This window comes from Schistocerca americana, chromosome X (assembly GCF_021461395.2).
Source record: "Schistocerca americana isolate TAMUIC-IGC-003095 chromosome X, iqSchAmer2.1, whole genome shotgun sequence".
Classification (NCBI taxonomy): Eukaryota; Metazoa; Arthropoda; class Insecta; order Orthoptera; family Acrididae; genus Schistocerca; species Schistocerca americana.
In genome coordinates this window covers 98,613,865-98,631,754 of record NC_060130.1, presented here as the reverse complement: position 1 = coordinate 98,631,754, position 17,890 = coordinate 98,613,865, and the positions used below count along the sequence as shown (strand labels likewise).

Below are 17,890 nucleotides of genomic sequence, written 5' to 3'. Positions count from 1 at the left end.
ACAGACCTGCGTCCTCCTCGGCTCTGGCGCAACACTGAAAAAGTGTAACGCATCGTATCATATCAGGGGTGACCGTCCCCGTTTATTATAGCATGATTTACATACACGTCGCCACTTCTCCGCCTATCTTTGGCGAACGTGCAGAAACGTGCTAGACGGCAATGGTGTATAGAACGATGTCACTGGGGACGGGAATGACATCAGCTAGTGTTTTGCGACGAATCCTGGATCTTTTTGTTTGAAAATGATGGCCGCATTTTGGTTCACTGCAGACAAAGGGAGTGGCATCAAAGTGACTACATTCGCACAAGATATACAGCGCCAACTGAAGGCCTAATGGTGTGGGGTGCTATTGAGTACAACAACAAATCACAGTTGGTGTGTATCCAGGACACTGTGACCAGTGTGACCTACGTGAATGACATCCTGTGACCGAGCCATACCCTTTCTGCACAACACCCTAGACGCCATTTTTCAGCTAGATAATGCACAACCACATGTTGCTGTACCATAACGTGCCTTCTTAATGTCACAGGATGTCAGCCTATTGCCATGGCTCACCAGATCACGAGACTTGTCGCCAATCGAAAATGTTTGGGATGTGGTGAAACGACAGGTCCAGCGCTCTGACTGAATGCCAACCTCCGCACACGAACTTTGGAACCAGATGAATGAAGTATGGATGGCTGTACCACAGGACGCCATTCGCACATTATACCCGTCGATGCCATCACGCATGGAAGACGTTATCAGGACCTGTGGCGGACTGTGTGCCTCCTAGGCAGAAGGAGACATGCTGAACAGAGGTGTCTGAAATGATAATCATTTCTGCAGAACATACTAATGTACATGTCCCGTGAATATTAACATCCTGTCTCTAGTCATTCAAGGTGTTCTGTTTTCTTCCGTACGTGAATGTACATTGTGCATGTGTTTTTTCAACTTCATTCAAAGTAACTAACACCTATGCTGTGAATAAGTTATTGTGTAGACATTTATAAAAGAGGCATATTAAAGCACGCAGCGGAGACAAAGAGCTGTGACCTCTGTCCTCTGCAGGAGCAAATAGCATGGGCAATATTTCGAGTACTCGTCATCGGGTTCTCTTCAACGTGACGAAGGACGTCCTCTTCAAAGTCGAGAGTACGGCGCGTCCGTGGAGCACCGCGGACAACTTCCTAATTGCAAACGTACAAGTTTCTTGCAGCCGTTCTTTTAGTCCGACCAAACTGATGTATGATGACACAATTAGAGCAGGAACCGATGACGGCCCCCTGTTCTCAGTTTGTGTGTGTATCGTGAAGCGGGAGATTTGAAAACGACCCGATCTTCCAACTTTTCGGTATTCACGCGGTACATTTCTGGGCATAGGTTCTGTCATGGCCAGAAGAAACTACAATCGACCGGCCATCACTGTGGGTGGCTCAGCTTAACTACAACATATAAAATATTAGTTCATTTGATTACACGAATGATCAGAAAATTTACTTAACTTTATACAGTCCTTAGCCACAGGGGTTCTTGACAATTTACAACTGTCATTGACTATGAAAGCAACACTTGATGCCAACAATTACAAAAAAAAAAAAATGGTTCAAATGGCTCTGAGCACTATGGGACTTAACGTCTAAGGTCATCAGTCCCCTAGAACTTAGAACTACTTAAAACTAACTAACCTAAGGACATCACAAACATCCATGCCCGAGGCAGGATTCGAACCTGCGACCGTAGCAGTCGCGCGGTTCCAAACTGTAGCTCCTAGAACCGCTCGGCCACCACGGCCGGCGTACAATTACAAACTATTATTTTGAAGTACAATGTTGACCTATCACAAAAGTACATTTCCATCTGCCAGGCGGTGTGGCCGAGCGGTTCTAGGCGCTACAGTCTGGAACCGCGCGACCGCTACGGTCGCAGGTTCGAATCCTGCCTCGGGCATGGATGTGTGTGATGTCCTTAGGTTAGTTACGTATAAGTAGTTCTAAGTTCTAGGGGACTGATGACCTCAGAAGTTAAGTCCCATAGTGCTCAGAGCCATTTGAACCATTTTCAACATTTCCATCTGAGACATGACTAACAGTGGTCCTGGTCAATGTTGTTGACTACTTCAGCTGAAATTCATAACTGGGAGAGAGCACTTTGATGCTCGGCTCTACATTGACCTCCATCCGAAGGCGCTGCTGTCCCGGGTCAGAGGGTTTGTCTTCTTAAGCCTCACCCACTCGTTGTTGCGGATTGCAGTGAGATGCCGCTAATGTGTCTGGTATTGATATCAGTTGCCGACTTCGGCGTGGCACCACGATCTCTGGACATAACATATGTTCCTTATCAAAACTTTATCCATCCCGTCTACAAACTCTAACAGTCTATAATAGGAACAGTGGAACACGCTGTATGACTGTAGATGAGACGAATGGGGAATCATTTTAGCAATGATAGGAACATTTCAGGAATGGCAAAGCTGGTTGTCTGTTGGAGTGCTACTCTCGCGAGTATCTATGGAAAGTGGTTGAAAGTCGGTAACACCACGAGTAGGCGACAAGGTGTTGGATACCCACGCCTCATCACAGAACGTGGATGTCAGACGCTCGCCTGCCCTCGAAAGCAGGGTAGGGGTCAATCTGCAACAGAAAGGATGACAGAACTCCATGCTGGTGCAGGCACAAGTGCTGCAGAGCAGCTCACATTGTCGAATATAGGACTCCGCAGCAGACAATCTTTACGAGTTCCTATGTTGTCCCAACGACATCTTCAAGTAGGATTGCCGTGTACATGGAATCATCGACTCTGGACCGTGGATCATTCGAAAAGTATCGCCTGGTCGGATGAATCACTAAGTCGATGGTCGTTCCCGGATATGCCCTCATCGAGGTGACCGGTTGCGCCGTACTATGGACACAGACCAGTAGGAGCAGTTTTATGCTATGGGGGACATTACCCTCTGTTTTCACGTGGCCTGTGGCAGTAATCAAAGGCGCCATGACAGCTGTAGACTACTTGCACATTATGGCATCCCCTCGTACTTGACGTCTGCCCGACGGCGATGGTATTTCTAGCAAGTTATCTGTCCGTGTCACAAGGCCAGAATCGTACTACAGTGATTCCAGGAGCACGGTAGTGAGCCCACGTCGGTGTCATGGCCACCAGATCCGCCTGATCTGAACGCGATGGAATACATCAAGAACGCTATCGGATGTCAATTTCGCGCCCACAAACCACCAACTCGTGATTTACGGGAATTGCGTGACCCGTGCATAGACGCGCATTGTCTTCGAGAGAACTGTGGCCATAGTTGAGATCAGTCGCTCATTTCGTAATGTCGGAAACGAACGATGAAACTCATCTTAAACGTTCACCGTTTTTTGACGAATTTCCGATGTCAACAAACAGCTAGAAACAAAATAAATTTCTGCAAGAACGGAGTTGCACTTTTTCCATTTGAAGGACAGACACAGCACGTCTGCCTTACAAAGCTGTATCAACAGAATTATTCCTTGGATAAAGTTGACACTTGTTATGTAACATGTGCCAGTATAACAATACTGTAATTTTATTGAAGTACGACAATCTCGGTTGGAAAATCTGTTTTATTTACAGGAAATGACGCGTTCCGCCCATTTGGGACATCATCAGATTGGCTTGGGGGGGGGGGGGGGGTGAAAAAGACAATAGTGAGACATATATAGATTAAAATGGGGAAAAGGAGCTACAGTTAACCATTACTGTGAAGTTACTTAAAAATTAATGTGGAAAACCAACATTCTAACGGTTCTTCTACGTGGTTTTTCGCTACATCTGCCGAAATGCTGTATGAGATGAATTGGTTGTCGTCACGAAAGCAGTGCAAAAAGTGTATCGAAACATTAAATGTTGCACTAACTCATCACGTAAGGTAGGTTCTCCTTTCGTTATGGTGTGTTAAACAAGTGACTCGTGCTTAACACCGATGAAGAAGATGTTTGTAGTGGCGAAAAGTGGATAATTTGGAGTGACGGGAAGGCGGGTAATGAGGGAAGCTCGTAGCGGCTCCTCCTTCCGCTTACAGTGTGCGCTGCTAATTAATCAATTACGGAACAATGGCCGCTTTCTCCCTTGAACTACAACCACTGTGATCCAGAAATTTGGAAGTCGTGCAACAGCAGACTCCTACAAGCAATAAAGCTAAACGCTTGAAGATTAGAACATTTATTGACAACATCTTCTGTTTTTTCGCTCTTCTTTGGCTACCGTATTCCAGGCAGTGTACGTGACTCAGACTTTCGTACCAAAAGGCTTACAAGGAATAAAATTGCAGATGTTTACCAATACACAAGGTATTTCACAATTCCTATTACAGGCATACAGAGGTTTCACATAGACCTTAGCAGGCCTCGGTAGCGTAGGCCTACCACGCAACGGGCCTGGGTTCGATTCCCGACAGGGAACTGGGTGTTGTGTGTCCATCATCATTGACTCATAAGTCGCCGATGTGGCGTCACCTAAAAAGGATTTGCAATATGGCGGTCGAAGTCCTCCGAATGGGGCCTCCCGGCCAACAACGTCATACGATCATTTCCATTATAGCAGATACTGTTTTGATAAGGAACCCATGTCCGGGAATGTACCGTTCGAATGTAAAATAAGTTTGAAAATCGGATCACTTTCAAATCTCTCACTTCACACAACATACGCAATGGAAACATGAGTTCTGACCCGTGTATTCTACAGGAGCGACCAAGGCGTATCTGCGACGAATTCTTTCATACGCACACTCCACAAACCCTAGTGCACGTCCGTGGAAGATCGCAGTCAACCTTCCTAGTTCCTGTAGTTGGAGTCACGAACGACAGCGGTTGAGTTTAGGGGTGAACAGCGCACATACGTAACACTTTCTCCGACAGCCAATGAGCGCCGAGTAGTGTTCTGAGCGCTCTGCTGTGAATGTTGTAGCCATTTCGAAAATTAAATATGATCGCAGCGAATTACATAGTGAGCTTTCGTTTAATGTGTTGCAAGTTGTCATCGCTGATGTTGGTGGTAACCGACAAATTCTATGCAAGCAAGCGAGAGATATAATTCGTAGAATACATGCTTTCTTCAAACGCAAAGCACGTGTATGCGTGTACCGCAACTGTCACTCGGAACAGGCAAAAACGCAATCCTCATCCATGCCTCGTCTGCGCCCGCCGCCGTACGTGATATACTGAGGTGATCCGTAGAGCGTTCTCGTTACATGCGTTGCACAGCTCAACCATTACGTGCCGTACCGTGAAGCGGGTGGTTTGAAAGTAATCTAATCTTAAAGCATATTTTATGACCAAACGGCACTTTTCTGGGTATGGGTTCCTTGTTGTTGTTGTTGTGGTCTTCGGTCCTGAGACTGGTTTGATGCAGCTCTCCATGCTACTCTATCCTGTGCAAGCTTCTTCATCTCCCAGTACCTAATGCAACCTACATCCTTCTGAATCTGCTTAGTGTATTCATCTCTTGGGCTCCCTCTACAATTTTTACCCGCCACGCTGCCCTCCAATACTAAACTGGTGATCCCTTGATGCCTCAGAACATGTCCTACCAACCGATCCCTTCTTCCAGTCAAGTTGTGCCACAAACGTCTCTTCTCCCCAATCCTATTGAATACCTCCTGATTAGTTATGTGATCTACCCATCTAATCTTCAGCATTCTTCTGTAGCACCACATTTCGAAAGCTTCTATTCTCTTCTTGTCCAAACTATTTATCGTCCATGTTTCACTTCCATACATGGCTACACTCCATACAAATACTTTCAGAAACGACTTCCTGACACTTAAATTTATACTCGATGTTAACAAATTTCTCTTCTTCAGAAACGCTTTCCCTGCCATAGCCAGTCTACATTTTATATCCTCTCTACTACGACCATCATCAGTTATTTTGCTCCCCAAATAGCAAAACTCATTTACTACTTTGAGTGTCTCATTTCCTAATCTAATTCCCTCAGCATCACCTGAATTAATTCGACTACTTTCCATTATCCTCGTTTTGCTTTAGTTGATGTTCATCTTATATCCTCCTTTCAAGACACTATCCATTCCGTTCAACTGGTCTTCCAAGACCTTTGCTGACTCTGACAGAATTACAATGTCATCGGCGAACCTCAAAGTTTTTATTTCTTCTCCATGGATTTTAATACCTACTCCGAATTTTTCTTTTGTTTCCTTCACTGCTTGCTCAATATACAGATTGAATAACATCGGGTAGAGACTACAACCATGTCTCACTCCGTTCCCAACCACTGCTTCCCTTTCATGCCCCTCGACTCTTATACCTGCCATCTGGTTTCTGTACAAATTGTAAATAGCCTTTCACTCCCTGTATTTCAACCCTGCCAAATTCAGAATTTGAAACTTTAACCACAAACTGCCCCCTACAAGCTCTACCAGTTTTTACAGGGAATTGAAAAATATCCTCTACAGAGTAAGAACTTCTAGAAATTGTCATACTTTAGAAATTCTCCTAAAGTTCTGTCCGCGTACGAAACAAGACGCTTCTACTAGAAAAGTCATTACATACCATGTATTTCACCATATATACTAAAGCGAGAAAGAAACTGTTATAGGAATGTATTTCAAATACAGAGATATGTAAACAGGCAGAATACGGCGCTGCGGTCGGCAACAAGTGTCTGATGCATTTCATTCGAGGATTGGATCCCCTCAGATCATAATCGAGAACTGACGCTGCCTGGGCTACACTCAGGGTGTATCACCGAACTGGAAGAGCCGCAACCGTTCCTGTCGTATTTTTGCCCGTCTGCACGCAGTCACTGCTGCCCGCCATCCGGTCTTCGCCGCCGCCGCCGCCGCGAGACTCCGGGAGCTAACCACCGCCGCACCGCCGCCTGGCCGCCGCCTCCCGGTTCTCGCTGCTGCTGCTCCTGCTGCTGCGGCCACCGCCTCCTGGTCCCCGCGTCACGGTGCTCGCTGCTACTGCTGCTGCTGCTGCCTCCGCCTCCTGGTCGCCGCCTCCCAGTCGTCGGTGCTACTGCTTCTGCCGCCTCAGCCACCTGGTCTCCGCCTCCCAGGGCTCGCTGCAGCTGCTGCTGCCTCCACCTACTGGTCTCCGCCTCCCAGGGCTCGCTACTCCTGCTGCTGCTGCCTCAGCCACCTGGTCTCCGCATCCCAGGGCTCGCTGCTGCTGCTGCCTCGGCCTCCAGGTCGCCGCATCCCAGTCGTCGATGCATCTGCTGCTGCTGCCTCAGCCACCTGGTCTCCGCATCCCAGGGCTCGCTGCTGCTGCTGCCTCGGCCTCCAGGTCGCCGCATCCCAGTCGTCGGTGCATCTGCTGCTGCTGCCTCAGCCACGTGGTCTCCGCCTCCCAGGGCTCATTGCTGCTGCTGCTGCTGCAGCATCCGCCTCCTGGTCGCCGCCTCCCAGTCATCAATGCTTCTGCTGCTGCTGCCTCAGCCACCCGGTCTCCGCCTCGCAGAGCTCGCTGCTGCTGCTGCTGCTGCCTCCGCATCCTGGTCTCCGCCTCCTAGTACTCGCTGCTGCTGCTGCTGCTGCCTCCGCCTCCTGGTCGCCGGATCCCAGTCGTCGGTGCTTCTGCTGCTGCTGCCTCGGCCACCTGGCCTCCGCCTCCCAGGGCTCGCTGCTGCTGCTGCTGCTGCCTCCGCCTCCTGGTCGCCGCATCCCAGTCGCCGGTGCTTCTGCTGCTGCTGCCTCTGCCTCCTGGTTTCCGCCTCCCAGGGCTCACTGCTGCTGCTGCCTCTGCACCCTGGTCGCCGCCTCCCAGTCATTGGTGCTTCTGCTGCTGCTACCTCAGCCTCCTGGTCTCCGCTTCTAAGGGCACGTTAATGCTGCTGCTGCTGCCCCAGCATCCCGCTCACTGTATCCCGGTCGTCGGTGCATCTGCTACTGCTGCCTCAGCCACCTGGTCTCTGCCCCCAGGCCTCGAAGCTGCTGCTGCTGCTGCCTCAGCCTCCCGGTCACTGTATCCCAGTCGTCGGTGCTTCTGCTGCTGCTGCCTCGACCACCTGGTCTCCGAAACCCAGGGATCACCACTGCTGCTGCTGCTGCTGCTGCTGCTACCTCGCCTTCCGGTCGCCGCATCCCAGAAGTAACTGCCTCTGCTGCTATTGCCTCAGCCACCTGGTCTTCACCACCCAGGACTCGCTGCTGCTGCTGCTGCTGCCTCAGCCTCCCAGTCACTGCATCCCATTCGTCGGTACTTCTGCTGCTGGCTGAGCCACCTGGTCTCTGCCTCCCACGGCCCGCTGCTGCTGCTGCTGCCTCCTCGATCTCCCGGTCGCCGCATCTTAGTCGTCGGTGCATCTGCTGCTGCTGCCTCAGCCACCTGGGCTCTGACCCCCAGGGCTCGCTGCTGCTGCTGCTGCTTCCTCGGACTCCCAGTCGCCGCACACCAGAAGTCGGTGCATCTGCTGCTGCTGCCGCAGTCACCTGGTCTCCACCTCCCAGGGCTCGCTGCTGCTGCTGCTGCTGCCTCCGCCTCCTGGTCTCCGCCTCCAAGGGCTTGCTGCTGCTGCTGCTGCTGCTGCCTCGGCCTCCCGGTCGACGCACACCAGTCATCGGTGCCTCTGCCGCTGCTGCCAGAGCCACCTGTTCTCAGCCTCTCAGGGCTTGCTGCTGCTGCTGTAGCTGCCTCGGCCTACCGGTCGTCGCATCCCAGTCGTCGGTTCTTCTGCTGCTGCTGTCTCAGCCACCTGGTCTCTGCCTCCCAGGGCTCGCTGCTGTTGCTGCGGTTCCCTCCACCTCCTGTTCGCTGCTTCCCAGTCGTCGGTGCTTCTGCTAGTGCTGCCTCAGCCACCTGGTCTACGCCTCCTAGTGCTAGCTGCTGCTGCTGCTGCTGCTGCCTCGGCATCCTGGCCGCCGCATCCCAGTCGTCGCTGCATCTGCTGCTGCTGCTTTAGCCACCTGGCCTCCGCCTCCCAGGGCCTGTTGCTGCTCCTGCTGCTGCTGCCTCCACTTCCTGGTAGCCACTTCCCAGTCGTCGGAGCTTCTGCTGCTGTTGACTCAGCCACCTAGTCTCCGCCTCCCAGGGCACGATGCTGCTGCTGCTGCTGCTGTCTCGGCCTCCCGGTCGCCGCATCCCAGTCGTCAGTTCATCTATTGCTGCTGCCTAAGTCACCTGGTCCCGCCTCCCAGGGCTCGCTGCTACTGCTGCTGCTGCCTCCACATCCCGGTTGCCGACTCCCAGTCGTCAGTGCTTCTGCTGCTGCTGCCTCAGCCACCTGGTCTCTGCGTCCGAGGGGTCGCTGCTGCAGCTGCTGCTGCCTCCGTCTCCTGATCGCCGCCTCCCAGTCGTCGGTGCTTCTGCTGCTGCTGCTGCCTCAGCCACCTGGTCTCCACCTCCCTGTGCATCTGCTGCTGCAGCCACCTGGTCTCCACCTCCCAGGGCTCGCTGCTGCTGCTGCTGGCGCCTCACCCTCCCGGTCGCCGCATCCCAGTCGTCGTTGCTTCTGCTGCTGCTGCCTCCGCTCCCTGGTCACACCATCCTAGTGCTCGGTGCTGCTGCTGTTGCTGCTGCCTCGGCCACCCGGTCGCTGCATCTGAAAAGTCGGTGCTTCTGCTGCTGCTGCCTCAGCCACCTGGTCTCTGCCTCCGAGGTCTCGCTGCTGCTGCTGCTCCTGCTCCCTCGGCCTCCCGGTCGCCAGATCCCAGACGTGGGTGCATCTGCTGCAGCTGCCTCAACCACCTGGTCCCCGCCTCCCAGGGCTCACTGCTGCTGTTTCGGCCTCCTGGTCGCCACATCCCAGAAGTCGGTGCTTCTGCTGCTTCTGCCTCAGCCATATGGTCTCCGCATCCCAGGGCTCGATGCTGCTGCTGCTGCTTCCTCCGCCTCCTGGTCTACACCTCCCAAGGCTCGCTGCTGCTGCTGCTGCTTCCTCGGACTCCCAGTCGCCGCACACCAGAAGTCGGTGCATCTGCTGCTGCTGCCGCAGTCACCTGGTCTCCACCTCCCAGGGCTCGCTGCTGCTGCTGCTGCTGCCTCCGCCTCCTGGTCTCCGCCTCCCAGGGCTTGCTGCTGCTGCTGCTGCTGCCTCGGCCACCATGTCTCCACCTCCCAGGGCTCGCTGCTGCTGCTTCTGCCGCCTCGGCCTCCCGGCCGCTGCATCCCAGTCGTTGGTGCATCTGTTGCTGATGCCCCAGCCACCTGGTCTCTTACTCCCAGGGCTCGCAGCTGCTGCTGCTGCTGCCTCGGCCTCCTGGTCGCCGCATCCCAGAAGCTGGTGCTTCTGCTGCTGCTGCCTCAGCCACCAGGTGTCCGCCTCCCAGGGCTCGCTGCTGCTGCTGCTGCTGCCTCCGCCTCCTGGTCTTGGCCACCCAGGGCTCTCTGCAACCGATGCTGCTCCCTTGGCCTCCCAGTCGCCGCATCCCAGTCGTCGGAGCTTCTGCAGCTGCTGCCTCAGCCACATGGTCTACGCCTCGTAGTGCTCGCTGCTGCAGCTGCTGCTGCCTCAGCCTCCCGGTCGCTGCATCCCAGTCGGTGCATCTGTTGCTGCTGCCTCAGCTGCCTGGTCTCCGCCGCCCAGGTCTCGCTGCTACTGCTGCTGCTGCCTCCACCTGGTCGCCGCATCCCAGAAGTAGGTGCTTCTGCTGCTGCTGCCTCAGCCACTTGGTCTCCGCCTCCCAGGGCTCGCTGCTGCTGCTGCGGCTGCCCCTGCTTCCTGGTCTCTGCCTCCCAGGGCTCGCTGCTGCTGCTGCTGCTGCCTCGGCCGCCCGGTCGCCACATCCTAGTCGTCGGTGCTTCTACTCCTGCTAGCTCAGCCACCTGGTCTATGCCTCCTAGTGGTCGCAGCTGCTGCTGCTGCTGCTGCCTCGGATTCCCGGTCGCCGCATCCCAGTAATCGGTGCTTCTGCTGCTGCTGCCTCAGTCACCTGACCTCCGTCGTCTAGTGTTCGCTGCTGCTGCTGCTGCCTCGACCTCCCGGTAGCCGCATCCCATTCGTCCGTTCATCTGCTGCTGCTGCCTCAGCCACCTGGTCTCCACCTCCCAGGTCTTGCTGCTGCTGATGCTGCTGCCTCGGCATCCCAGTCGCCGCATCCCAGGCGTCGGTGCATATGCTGCTGCTGTCTCAACCATCTACTGTCCGCCTCCCAGGGCTCGCTGCAGCTGCTGCTGCTGGCTCCGCTTCCTGGTCGCCGCATCCCAATCGTCGGTGCACCTGCTGCTGCTGCCTCGGCCTCCCGGACGCTGCATCCCAGTCATTGGTGCTTCTTCTGATATTGCCTCAGCCACCTGATCTCCGCCTCCCAGGGGTCGCAAGCTGCTGCTGCTGCTGCCTCGGCCTCCCGGTCGCCGAATCCCAGTCGTCGGTGCTTCTGCTGCTGCTGCCTCTGCCACCTGCTCTCCGCCTCCCAGTTCTCGCTGGTGCTGCTGCTGCTGTCTCAGCCTCCTGGTCACCGCATCCCAGTCGTCGGTGCTTCTGCTGTTGCTGCCTCAGACACCTGGTCTCCGCCTCCCAGCACTCGCTGCTGCTGCTGCATCGTCCTCTCGGTTTACTCCTCCCAGTGCTCGCTACTGCTGCTGCTGCTGCCCCCACATCTGGTCGCCCATTCCGGGTGCTCGCTGCTGCTGCTAATGCTGCCTTGGCATCCCGGTCGCCGCCTTCCAGTCGTCGGTGCTTCTGTTGCCGCTGCCTCAGCCTCCTGTTCCGCGCCACCCAGTGCTCGCTTCTTCATCTGCTGCTGCTGCCTCCGCCTCCTGGTGCCTACTGCCTGCTGCTCGCTGATGCTGCATCAGCTGCCTCCGCCTGCTCGTCACGGCTCCCAGTGGTCGGTGCTACTGCTGCTACTGCCTCCACCTCCTTGTTGCCACCCGCAGTGGTCGGTGCTGCTGCTGCTGCTGCCTCCGCTTCCTGGTCCTCGTTTCCCCGTGCTCACTGCAACCTCTGCTGCTCCCTCCGCCTCCTGGTTGCTGCCCCCAGTGGTCACTGCTGCTGCTGCTAATTGCTCCGCCGCCTGGACGCTGCCTCCCCTTGTTCGCTGCTGCTGCTGCTATTGCCTCTGCGTCCTGGTCCCGTCCTCCCGTGCTCACTGCTACTGCTGCTACTGGCCGCCGCCTGCCAGCGCTCTCTGTTGCTGCTGCTGCTGCCTTCGCCTCCCTGTCGTCACCTCCCAGTCTTGGATGCTTCTGCTGCAACCGCCGCCTGTTCGCTGCCTCCTGTGCTTGCTGCTGCTGTTGCTGCTGCCTCCGCCTCCTGGTCCCTGCTTCCCAGTGCTCGCTGCTACTGCTGCTACTACTACCTCTGCCTCATGGTCGCGGCCTCCCAGTGCTCACTGCTGCTGCTGCTGCTGCCCCCGCCTCCTGGTCGCCGCCTCACAGTGGTTGGTGCTGCTGCTGCTGCTGTCTCTGCCACCTAGTCGCGGCCTCCCAGAACTCGCTTCTGCAGCTGCTGCTGCCTCCACCGCCTGGCCGCCGCCTCCCAGCGCTCTCTGTTGCTGCTGCTGCTGCCTTCGCCTCCCAGTCGCCGCCTCCCGGTCGTCGGTGCTTCTACTGCTGCTGCCTAAGCCTCCTAGTTGCCGCCTCCCAGTGCTTGCTGCTGCTCCTCCTGCTGCCTCCGCCGCCTTGTCGTAGCCTCCTGGTGCTCGCTGCTGCTGCTGCTGCAGCTGCCTCTGCTTCCTGGTCCCCACCTCCTAGTGCTCGCTGCTACTGCAGCTGCTGCCTCTGCCTGCTGGCCGCTGCCTTCCAGTGGTCTGTGCTGCTGCTGCTTTCGCCTCGTGGTCGCCGCCTCCCAGTGGTCGGTGCTGCTGCTGCTGCTGCTGCCACCGCTGCATGGTCGACGCCTAGTGCTCGCTGCTGCTGCTGCTACTGCCTTCACGTCCTGGTCGCCCTCTCTCAGAGGTCAGTACTGCTGCTGCAGCTGCCTCCACCGCCCAGTCGCCGCCTCCCAGAGCTCCCTGCTACTGTTGTTGCTGCCTCCACGTCGTGGATGCCGCCTCCCAATGGTCGGTGCTGCTGCTGCTCCAACCTCTGCCTCCTGGTCATTCCCTCCAAGCGCTTGCTGCTGCTGCCTCCGCCTGCTGGCCGCTGCCTTCCAGTGGTCTGTGCTGCTGCTGCTTTCGCCTCGTGGTCGCCGCCTCCCAGTGGTCGGTGCTGCTGCTGCTGCTGCCACCGCTGCATGGTCGACGCCTCTAAGTGCTCGCTGCTGCTGCTGCTACTGCCTTCGCGTCCTGGTCGCCCTCTCTCAGAGGTCAGTACTGCTGCTGCAGCTGCCTCCGCCGCCCAGTCGCCGCCTCCCAGAGCTCCCTGCTACTGTTGTTGCTGCCTCCACGTCGTGGATGCCGCCTCCCAGTGGTCGGTGTTGCTGCTGCTCCAACCTCTGCCTCCTGGTCATTCCCTCCAAGTGCTTGCTGCTGCTGCCTCGGCCTCCCGGCTGCTGCATCCCAGTCGTTGGTGCTGCTGCTGCTACTGCCTCAAACTCCTTGTTGCCACCCCCAGTGGTTGATGCTGCTGCTACTACTGCCTCCACCTCCATGTGGCCATCCTCCAGTGCTCGATGCTGCTGCTGCTGCTGCAACCGCCGCATGGATGCTGCATGCCCCTGAGCGCTGCTGCAGCTGCTGTTGCCTCCGCTGGCTGGTCGCTGCCTCTCAGTGATTGTTGCGGCTGCTGCTGCTGCCTCCACCTCCTGTTTGCCGCCCGCAGTGGTCGCTGCTGCTGCTGATAATTCCTCCGCCACCCGGATGCTGCCTCCCAGTGCTCGCTGCTGCTGCTGGCAATGCCTCTGCCTCCTGGTCGCCTTCCCCAGTGGTCGCTGCTGCTGCTGCTACTTCCTGTGCCACCTGGTCGCCGCCTCCCAGTGCTCAATGCTGCTGCTGCTGCTGCCTCCACCTCCTCGTCCCCGCCTCCCGTTGCTCGCTGCTACTGCTGCTACTGCCTCCGCCACCTGGACGCCGCCTCCCAGTGCTCGAGCTGCTGCTGCCTCTCCCTCCTGGTCCCTGCCTCCCGGTGCTCGCTATTACTGCTGCTGCTGCAGCTGCCTCCTGGTCGCCTCCTCCCAGAGGTTGGTGCTGCTGCCACCGCTGCATGGTCGACGCCTCCAAGTGCTCACTGCTGCTGGTGCTACTGCATTCGCGTCCTGGTTGCCACCTCCCGGAGGTCAGTACTGCTGCTGCTGCTGCCTCCGCCGCCCAGTCGCCGCCTCCCAGTGCTCGCTGCTACTGCTGTTGCTACCTCCACCTCGTGGACGCCGCCTCCCAGTGGTCGGTGCTGCTGCTGCTCCTGCCTCTGCCTCCTGGTCGTTCCCTCCAAGTGCTCGCTGCTGCTGCCTCAGCCTCCGCCATCGCTGCATCCCAGTCGTCGGTGCTTTTGCTGCAGCTGCCTCTGCCGCCTGGTCGAGACCTCCCAGCGCTCGCTGCTGCTGCTGCTGCTGCTACTGCCTTCGCGTCCTGGTCGCCGCCTCGCAGAGGTCGGTGCTGCTGCCTCCGCCATCTGGTCGCCACCTCCCAGTACTCTCTGCTGCTGTCTCTGCCTCCTGGTCTACCCCTCCCAGTGCTCGCTACTACTGCTGCTGCTACACCCACTTCCTGGTCGCCACCTCCCAGTGGTTGGTGCGGCTGCTGCTGCTGCCTCTGCCACCTGGTCGAGCCTCCCAGTGTTCGCTGCTGCTGCTGCTGCTGCTGCTGCATCCGCCACATGGTCGCCGCGTGCCGCTGTGCCCTGCTGCAGCTGCTGTTGCCTCCGCTGGCTGGTCGCTGCCGCCCAGTGCTCGTTGTGGCTGCTGCTGCTGCCTCCACCCCCTGGTCGCCGCCCGCAGAGGTCGCTGCTGCTGCTGCTGCTGCTAATTCCTCCGCCACCTGGACGCCGCCTCCCAGTGCTCGATGCTGCTGCTGCTGCTTCCTCCACCTCCTCGTCCCCGCCTCCCGGTGCTTGCTGCTACTGCCTCTGCCACCTGGACGCCGCCTCCCAGTGCTCGATGCTGCTGCTGCTGCTGTCTCTCCCTCCTGGTCCCTGCCTCCCGGTGCTCGCTACTACTGCTGCTGCTGCAGCTGCCTCCTGGTCGCCTCTTCCCAGAGGTTGGTGCTGCTGTTGCTACTGCCTCCGCTGACTGGCCACCGTATCCCAGCGCTCACTGCTGCTACTGCTGCTGCTGCCTCTGTCTTCTGGTCACTGCCTCCTTGTGCATGCTGCTGCTACTGCTGCTGTTGCCTCTGCCTCCTGGTCTCCACCTCACGGTGCTCACTGCCACTACTGCTGCTGCCTCCGACTCCTGTTTGCTGCCTCCCAGTGGTCAGTACAGCTGCTGCTACTTCCTCCGTCGCCTGGTCGCTGCTTCCCAGTGCCCGCTGCTCCTGCTGCTGCTGCCGTCACCGTCTGGTTGCCATCTCCCGGTGATCGCTGCTGCTGCTGCTGCCGCTGGCGCCTGGGTGTCTCCCGGTGCTCGTGCTGCTGCTGCTGCTTCCACCTGGTCGCCGCTTCCCAGTGCTCGCTGCTGCTGTTGCCGCTGCCTGGTTGCGGTCTGTCGGTGCTCGCTGCTGCTACTGCGGCTTCTGCTGTTGTTTCTGCTGCTGCTGTAGCCGCCATCTCCTGGTGCTCGCCGCCGCCCAGTGCTCGTCGCTGCCCCCCGTTTTAGTTCCTTTCGTACTTCGGCGTCCTGTCACCTGTGGGCACTGCCTGCAATCATGGACACCTCTACTACCACCATCATCTACACCTCCCCTCCACCTGCCCCCACTGTGACATCGCGGAGTGGTTCCTCTGCGATTAATCCGTCTCGTCTAGCTCCCCTACTCACAGTCTCCTCTCCCTCTCTCTTCACCTCATCAATGTATCCTTACCTTTGTGTCACTTCTGCCCCTGCTCCTGTCCTTCCTCCCACCTCCCACTCCTGTCACCCAGCAAGACGACTTTCCTACCCTCCCCCCTGCAACTACCCCTGCTTCCCCCACCATAGTAACTGTCCGCTGTGCCACAGTCGCCACCACAGAGTGCCCTACCCTCTTACCCAGTGCCACTGCCTCACAGGAGAACCCTGCCACCACCACCTCCCCAGCCATCCAGTCCCGCATCCCTTCTCCCAAGCCACACCCACCAAAAAATCTTCCAAACACCTCTCCTCCACCCTGTCCTACAAAGAAACACAGCCCATCCCACTTCCCTCTGACCCCGCCACAGAATCCAACCCACCTCCCAAGCCTCTCCTTGTATACCTTTGTCCAAGCTAATCCTGATCCAAAATTCCTCGATGCCTGCACCCTCACCCTTGAAATCCGGAAGTACATCCCCAGTGCACCCATCACCCAACTTATCCCTTGCAGAGACTCTGTTCTCATCAAGTGCCCCTCTCCCTCTTTCCATACTGATCTCCTTTGGCGCCTTCCCCGCATCAGCTTTGGCCCCCATGCATCCCTCACCCCTTTCCTTACATCCTCCTCTCCTTGTCAGCCCCAAACCCCTCATCGTGTGCCAACCCTCACCGCCGTGATCACAAAACTCGGCCCTGTGGTCACGGAGGCTGAGGTGTTGGTGGAACTGAACACCCATCCTGCCCTAGAAATCTGCTCAGCCCACTGTATTTACGACTCCTCTGGCCCTACCTTCCTCATGCGTGTATTTACAAGGTCCGCCTCCTCCATTGACCACCTCCTCACACAGGGAGCCCTGCTTTTCAACAGCCACCACACTTTTGCCCCGTCCCATTCCCCTCCTCAATCCTACAGCTGCCAGCAATATCTCCTGTACAACGACCACCTCACCCAAAACTGCAAGAACCCTGCTACCTGCCCCCATTGTAAAGCCTCCCACTTCCTTAAACAGTGTCCCAACCTTGCCTCTCCCCCTTCCTGCAACACCTGCAATGAACCTCACCCCACCCATTCCTCCAAATGCAAAGCAAACCCCTCCCACCAACCCTGAGTTCGCTGTCCCCGTTCGCCCTTATAGACCTGCCCATCCACCCCAACAATTCCCTCCACCCTCCCCCTACAGCAGAAGACATCATTTGGTTCCTCACTATCGTCCTGCAGAACATCCACCCCTACCAGCGCCCCGGCACACACAAGCAGATTTCCCTCGCCACCCGCTCTATTTTCCACTTTAACACCTACGCCACCTACTCCCACAACCAGGCCCACTTTACCTTCACCCACATCGACACCCTCAATTAAGCCCCTTGTAAGTAGGCAGTTTAGGTTTTTATATTGGAAACGCCACGTAGCGCTCTGTATGAAAATCACTGGCTGTGCCGTGTGCAATCTGTGGCTGGTTTGCATTGTTGTTGGCTATTGTAGTGTTGGGCTGTTGGCTGTTGGCTGTTAACAGCGCGTAGCGTTGCGCAGTTGGAGGCGAGCCGCCAGCAGTGGTGGATGTGGGGAAGTGAGATGGCCGATTTTTGAGAATGGTTTATCTGGAGGTGTGTCCATCAGAAACAGTACATTTGTAAGAATGGATGTCATGAACTGCTATATATATTATGAATATTAAGGTAAATACATTGTTTGTTCTCTATTAAAATCTTTCATTTGCTAACTATGCCTGCCAGTAGTTAGTGCCTTCCGTAGTTTGAATCTTTTATTTAGCTGGCAGTAGTGGCGCTCGCACGTATTGCAGTAGTTCGAGTAACGAAGATTTTTGTGAGGTAAGTGATTTGTGAAACGTATAGGTTAATTTAGTCAGGGCCATTTTCTTGTAGGGATTACTGAAAGTCAGATTGCGTTGCGCTAAAAATATTGTGTGTCAGTTTAAGCACAGTCATGTATAATTTTTCTAAGGGGACGTTTCATATGTCGACCCTTAGCCGAAGATACCTCACTGGAATCTTCTGATTTTTTCTTGTAGTTTGTGTAATTAGTGCAGCCTTTGTTTATTGCTAGCGCGTAATTGTAGAGAGAATTTCCTTTGTAGTTGTAGTTTTTCATTTTTGTGCAGTAAAACAGTTGTGGCATGCATGTAGATTTACACCAAGTATTTCG

At 56.3% G+C, this 17,890-nt stretch overlaps 3 protein-coding genes across 3 annotated transcripts; all 3 read right to left on the bottom strand.

Annotated features, from left to right (window-relative positions):
• Positions 1-7,870: 7,870 nt before the first annotated feature.
• LOC124555832 lies at positions 7,871-8,545 on the bottom strand. The gene has a single exon (XM_047129898.1). The coding sequence runs from the start codon at positions 8,543-8,545 to the stop codon at positions 7,871-7,873; it is 675 nt and encodes a 224-aa protein (XP_046985854.1).
• A 2,515-nt stretch (positions 8,546-11,060) lies between these two features.
• On the bottom strand, positions 11,061-12,754 carry LOC124555831 (uncharacterized abhydrolase domain-containing protein DDB_G0269086-like). The gene is made up of 5 exons (XM_047129897.1): positions 12,663-12,754; positions 12,258-12,599; positions 11,782-12,225; positions 11,481-11,711; positions 11,061-11,373 (listed from the first exon to the last, which is right to left on the bottom strand). Exons 1-5 carry the CDS (start codon positions 12,752-12,754, stop codon positions 11,061-11,063), a joined length of 1,422 nt encoding a protein of 473 aa, XP_046985853.1.
• A 2,413-nt stretch (positions 12,755-15,167) lies between these two features.
• Positions 15,168-15,503, bottom strand: LOC124555830. Its single transcript, XM_047129896.1, has one exon. The coding sequence runs from the start codon at positions 15,501-15,503 to the stop codon at positions 15,168-15,170; it is 336 nt and encodes a 111-aa protein (XP_046985852.1).
• Between the last annotated feature and the right edge of the window lie 2,387 nt (positions 15,504-17,890).